Here is a 6217-nt window from a genome sequence, read left to right on the forward strand (position 1 = left end):
TTTAATGAATTTTTATAACATATTTTAACAATAAATGTTATAGCTGTATATATTTTTTAAAATTTTGCGTATATCTTTATTGTTTTGAAAATAAACCATAATAAGCATTTTAATTATGTACTAACGAACAGGTAACACTAGCATAACTCTAATTCATTGGATTTGTATAAAAATAAAATTAATAAGTTAACATAATATTAACATTATATAAATTACTGTTGAAGACGATACTCTAGGTTTCAATATCTTTAATGATTTTTGGAAAGCAAAATAGTAGGATGAGACTGAAATAAATTTTTTTGTTTAAAATTTTGAATGCTTTTAATTTAGTAATTTGTCTTATAAGACATATTAAATTAAATATATTTAAATCTATAAATAAGTATAAATCAAATCGTAAAATATATGTTTCTAAAGCATTTAAGTTTGAGTTATGAAAGAAAATACTGAAAACTAAATACTGATTTTCTTATTGCTAAAACCTTTATACTGTACAAAAAAGTCATATAAATAAATGATAGATAGTTCATATAGTAAATCATTGTACGTATGCAATATAATTATAATATTCAACTTCAATGATTTAATGCTAAACACCAAGATATATATATATATATATATATATATATATAATAGGTATTATCCGTGTTTGCAATATTTATACAAAATGTTTGAAAAAAAAGAAACTACACATTTTCCTGAGTTCAAATGCATATGAGAAAATTTTAAATATAAATTTGAAACCAATTTTACATAAAAAATTATGCACTGTTGCTCGAATTTCAGTTTTAAAACAATTTTTAGTTTATTACCATATAAAACCAAATTCTTTGACAATGATGCACCTTTATTTTTTTTAATTTGCAATTACCTGTGACTTTAAAAATTTTATTATAATAGGCTTGTGGCTTCAAGTTTGATATTTCTTCATTTTTGTATTTCACCATTAATGTTAATGAATGAATCAGTTAGGATTTACGTTTAATAAAAATAAACTTGAATTCAAATATTGAAATGACTTAAAACATAAAGACCATATGTTGAAATTGGTTGACACAAAAGGTAAGGAGTGTTATTAGATTGACAAGTCGAAAAAAGGGATAGTTTTTTATTAGAGTAGATAGATTTGTATATGGTGTTACACTTTTATTTTTTAGATATAAAGAGCTACCAAAACAACATGGTGAAGAGTTCTGTAGCTAGTCGTGTATTAGCGTACTATCAACACTTACAAATGTTCATACTATTGTATGCTATGCAGTCAATGGCGGTGGGATAGCAGTGGGATAGCGGTTAGCAGAACTTTGCAAAATAGCGGTGCCAATAGCGGTCCAGAATAGCGGAACCGCTATTAGCGGCGCTATTGGCCGCTATTTGACCGATTTTTTATTCCTAGATAGCGGTCATTGCACCGATTTTCAAGGTTGGCATATTTGGGCTAAATTAAGAAAATACCAAAATAACTCAAACTTCAAATTTGATCTTTTTTTTGTTTGTAACTAGTTTTTTTTTTATTCAAATATCAGAAAAGTCATGTTCTCACTCTTTCGTCTACCAACGATTCCTTGGTTGATATGGACTTGGATGAAGATTTCATTGCTTATGATTGAATCATGTTTCAGTTATTGATAATTTTGTGTTTTTTACTTTTGATATTACTATTTATATATATATATATATATGTGTGTGTGTGTATATATATATAGGCTAAGTATGAAATGAAACCCACTTGAGTTGTGAAAACTCTATAAACCCATTCTCAACCACATGTTTTTAATTAATGTTTAAATCTTGTGGTCCACAATTAAAGTGAATAAAAAATGTAAATATAAATATAACTTTTTCTCTCTCTTGAAAACATATATAAAAATTAGTAAAAAATGTTAAAAAATAGCAAAACATTGTTTTGTATTAAATGTTACAACATATATTACATGTAACAAAAAAAAGACGATATTACATAGGGTTTTCGCGGGTTTTTACAACTTAAGTGGGTTTTTATTTTAACCTTACCATATATATATATATATATATATATATATATATAAGGGAGGGATATTTTGAGAACCATGTTGAGTTTTAAGAACTTAATAACTCAATTCTAGGCCACACATTTAATTAAATGAATTGGAATATGTGATTGAGATTAAATCTGACAAAAAAATCAAAGTAGGAGAGAGAATAAATATGTAAGTGGTTACACTAACTTTTACGTCCGTTACACATGTGTAAAAAGTCGGCTTGATGCGTAAAAAATTCTGTAATTTTTTTACGTGTATGTAACTTACATGTATTACGCATGTGTAAAAAAAAATTCGAAAAAAAAATCGTTACACTGAGTTCTTTCGAGTTCTTAAAACTCAAAGATGTGCTTAATTGAAATCTCCACTATATATATATATATATATATATATATATATATGATGCATGATATTAAAATTATCGCTTTCTCACTGCTATCCCACTGCGATAACCTATATCTCAAATAGCAGCTTTTGACCGCTAACCGATTTTTTACCGCATTAACTACATAGATTGTATCACAATTCCATAAGGCATGCGATATTTGAACACCATGGTAGTTATTTGCAGAACCGCAGGACCGGCCTTGAGGGTGTGTAGGGCCGGCCCAAAGGTGTTACAAACTAAGGCTAGGGCTTTAGGCCCCATAAATTTTAAGGCCCCAATTTTTAAAAAAGCTACATAAAATTTATATAAAAGTCTTAATTTGGTTTTGGGTTCACAAAATGTAATCACACTTTGGTGGTAAAGTAACTTGTAATTAACCTGCATGTCCCTGGTTCAAACCCTACTATTTTATGTTATAAGATAGATTGTCTAAAGAAAAATTAAAGTAATTTGGTTTTACATTTAACTTATTTATTAAACTAAATGTGAAGCGGACTGAATAAAAATAAGATAGGTACACGCCGATTATTTTTGAAAAAAGCCCAAAATTTTTTATTTGCTTTAGGCCACCAAAATTGTTGGGCCGCCACTGAGGGTGTGCAAGTAGCACCCTCGGTCGAGGCCCAAAAAAGTTATATATATATAAATAAATAATTCTTATGTATTATAATTGAATTTTAATCTCTTTTAAAATTATCGGGCCTAAAAATAATTATTATAACGTTAATGTCGTTTAAAAAAATTAACTTATGTATTTCGTTACTCTTTAGGATTTACGGGCCTTTTTCTTTCGGCTTGGCCGAGTTATATAAATTTTCGGAGACGGCTCTGGTTATCCGGACACCATTTAAGTCCTATACAACTTATATAGAACCAACAATTTGCCACTTTGCGTCATGCATGTGTTAGTTTGTGTTTCTTTGTCTCTTATAGCCAAATATAAACGGTATAAATCTATACATGTTGTATAGGCTTGTACCGAGACTCTTGCCTACAATCTTCATTTACCATATACGACCATTTCCTACATAAGTCTCATCATGTCAAATTAGTTTGTTATTTTATTTTCTTAAATAAAAATGTGGATTATTATTTAATAGAATATATTCCCTATTAAACCAAGTCCACCGTAATTCTCTGCGTGACAATCCCTCCGTAACGCATTTTCTTCTCTATAAATATTATTATTCCCATTCACAGTCACACTCACACTCACACTCACACTCACACACATACATTCATCTTCAACATCCAAATTATTATTATTAGTATTACCATCAATGGGAAATTACACTTCCGCCTGCGACTGCAATTGCAAACTCATACTCTCTCCGAGAACCAAGAATACCAAATCCGCTCGAGTCGTTTTCCCCTCCGGCGAAATCCGGCAGTTTCCGGACTCCGCAAAGGCCGCGGAAATCATGATCGAGTGTCCAACATTCTTCCTGGTCAACTCTCAGTCGTTGTCCATCAACCGAAGGTTCTCGCCTCTCTCAGCCGATGAAGAACTGGAGTCCGGAAACATCTACATCATGTTTCTGATGCGGCGGCTGAATTTGATGGTGACGCCGGCGGACATGACGGTGCTGTGGATGGCGGGTAATAAGCGGATGGTGTCGCCGGAGTCGGAGAAGCCTGTGGAGGATAAGGTGCAGTTAATGGATGCGGTGGCAGAGACGGCGGAGTTTCGTCACCGGATGGTGGTTTGTAGGTCACGGAAGCCGTTGCTGGATACGATTGCGGAGGAGACGGTGTTTTGTAGATGAGTTTAAAATTTTGATATTGTGTTTACGTGCTTTCCTTATCTAGTGTTTTAAAATTGGAAGAATTTTTATTAATTGCGTTATTAATTATTTTGAATGACATAATTATATTTAACGGTGTTTGAAACTACCTCTAATATTCAAATTCAAGTACGTCATTTCTTAAACGGGATATCAATTATCCATAATGATTTTAATGTTTCAAATCTGGCTCGCCCAACAATATTATCAATTAGGAAACCCATTACTATAGTTTTGAGTTAGGTTTTTGTAGATGAGGGAGTGAGTGAGCTTGTAATATTATCTTACTATACTAATAAACAAAAATATTGATGCTTAGCTGTTTTAAACGTATTCAATCCTAACATAAAATTCCTTCATAATCTTATAATTTCTTTTCTCCTTAATTCATGTTATCCAATGGTCATGGGAGAAATTGGTTTGACCAATGAGTTACAACATTTCAATATATTTAATGACCATTTAGAACAATTTAGAGTATGCTTGGGATTGAGTTTGAAAAATGTTTATTGGTTTATTGGTTTTTCAAAAAGCCATTTTGAAAAGTTTGGATTTGTGGCTTTTGAAAAACTGTTTTTTAACCCTTTCAAAAAGCTAAAATATGAAAGATTTTTGTGATTGTCAAACACATTTTAATTTATTGGCTTTTAAAAAACACCAATAAGCCAATAAGCATTTTTCAAACTCAATCCCAAACATACTCTTAATACCTAAAATATATTTATGCTCAATGTATACCCTATTTTTTTTATTAAATTAGTCAACATTTTTTTAACATTAACGGCTTGTGAATTCAGTTTGAATCTTTAATCTAATTTTCTAATCATATTCATTCTAAAAGAACTCTTAAAATATTAAAACCATGATTAATTATACCTAAAAAATTTGGAGTTCTACAATTCATGTTTTTTGCCGAAACATAATAAATCTAAGTTGTTTGGTTTTCGGAAACCGTCAGTTCCGCTTTTTTACTTCATAAACACTTATCACATAATCAATTTAAAAAAAAAAATAGGATCATATACAAAAACAACTTTTCCTAGTAGTTACTTTTATATGGCATGTTCAAATCATTATATGTATTTCTAATTTTTTGGTTAATTATTGTTGTGAATCCATTTTTACTACTTATTCGAACTCATAGTAGTACTGAACTCATAGCAATATTTAATTCATTTATATGTTTTCTATATGAATGTAAATTTGAGATTTTAAACTTCTTATTGTTTGTACTATATATTTTAGTTTTTTAACTTTAATTTTGTGTCTTTATTTCACATAATGGACTTTATTAATTTTTTTTCATTTGAAAAATCCCGTGTAATATACGAATTTAAAAGCTAGTTTTTATAATATGTTTATGTGGATTCCTTATATAATGATTTAGAAAATGGAATAGTGTTATTAATTATTTGGATGACAAAGTATTTATAGAAATGCATTGAACGTAAAGATAATGATAGAAAAGTAAGAAGTAAATGAACATATTGAATTGAATTGCAACAAAAACTTAATTGGCAATTATGATTGAATATGAGTCCGTATGACCCAATGAAGAGAAAGTAACGAGTCAAGTTTTCTTTCTTTCTTCTCAATAGTTTAGTCTATTGTAGTTATTAAGTCAGCTATTTATTTTTGCTATCTAGTCATACTTTTAACTACAAATGTTTGATAGCATCTCTCTTTCTTTATTGTTTTGAACAAATACCAATAAGGCCTACTGATATACTTTAAAATGCAATATGACATTGCATTTTAAAGATGGATTAAGTCACTCTTCACTTACGTTAAATTTGCTAAAAAGGGTCATGAATTATGTATTTCACGGGTGAAAAGACAAAAAACAATATATTAAATTAACACTTAATAAGAGTGAGATGGAGTTAAATGAACTAAACCATTTCCTTTGGATGAGATGGAGTGAAAAAAAGAATAATGAGTGATGTGGTGCTTACATGAAGCTAAGAGTGGTTAGAGTATACACCATAGCCTAAGGTGATTTGTATAGTGGGACTTCCATACTC

The 6217-nt window shown here is 29.7% G+C and overlaps 1 protein-coding gene across 1 annotated transcript; it reads left to right on the forward strand.

The window, feature by feature from the left end:
- The first annotated feature begins 3689 nt into the window (after window positions 1–3689).
- LOC143592169 (uncharacterized) lies at window positions 3690–4175 on the forward strand. The gene has a single exon (XM_077072147.1). The coding sequence runs from the start codon at window positions 3690–3692 to the stop codon at window positions 4173–4175; it is 486 nt and encodes a 161-aa protein (XP_076928262.1).
- The last annotated feature ends 2042 nt before the right edge of the window (window positions 4176–6217 follow it).

This window comes from Bidens hawaiensis, unplaced genomic scaffold (genome assembly GCF_021521415.1).
Source record: "Bidens hawaiensis isolate Kalapana, Puna unplaced genomic scaffold, B.hawaiensis_p1.1 tig00040568_1, whole genome shotgun sequence".
In the NCBI taxonomy this organism is placed as follows: Eukaryota; Viridiplantae; Streptophyta; class Magnoliopsida; order Asterales; family Asteraceae; genus Bidens; species Bidens hawaiensis.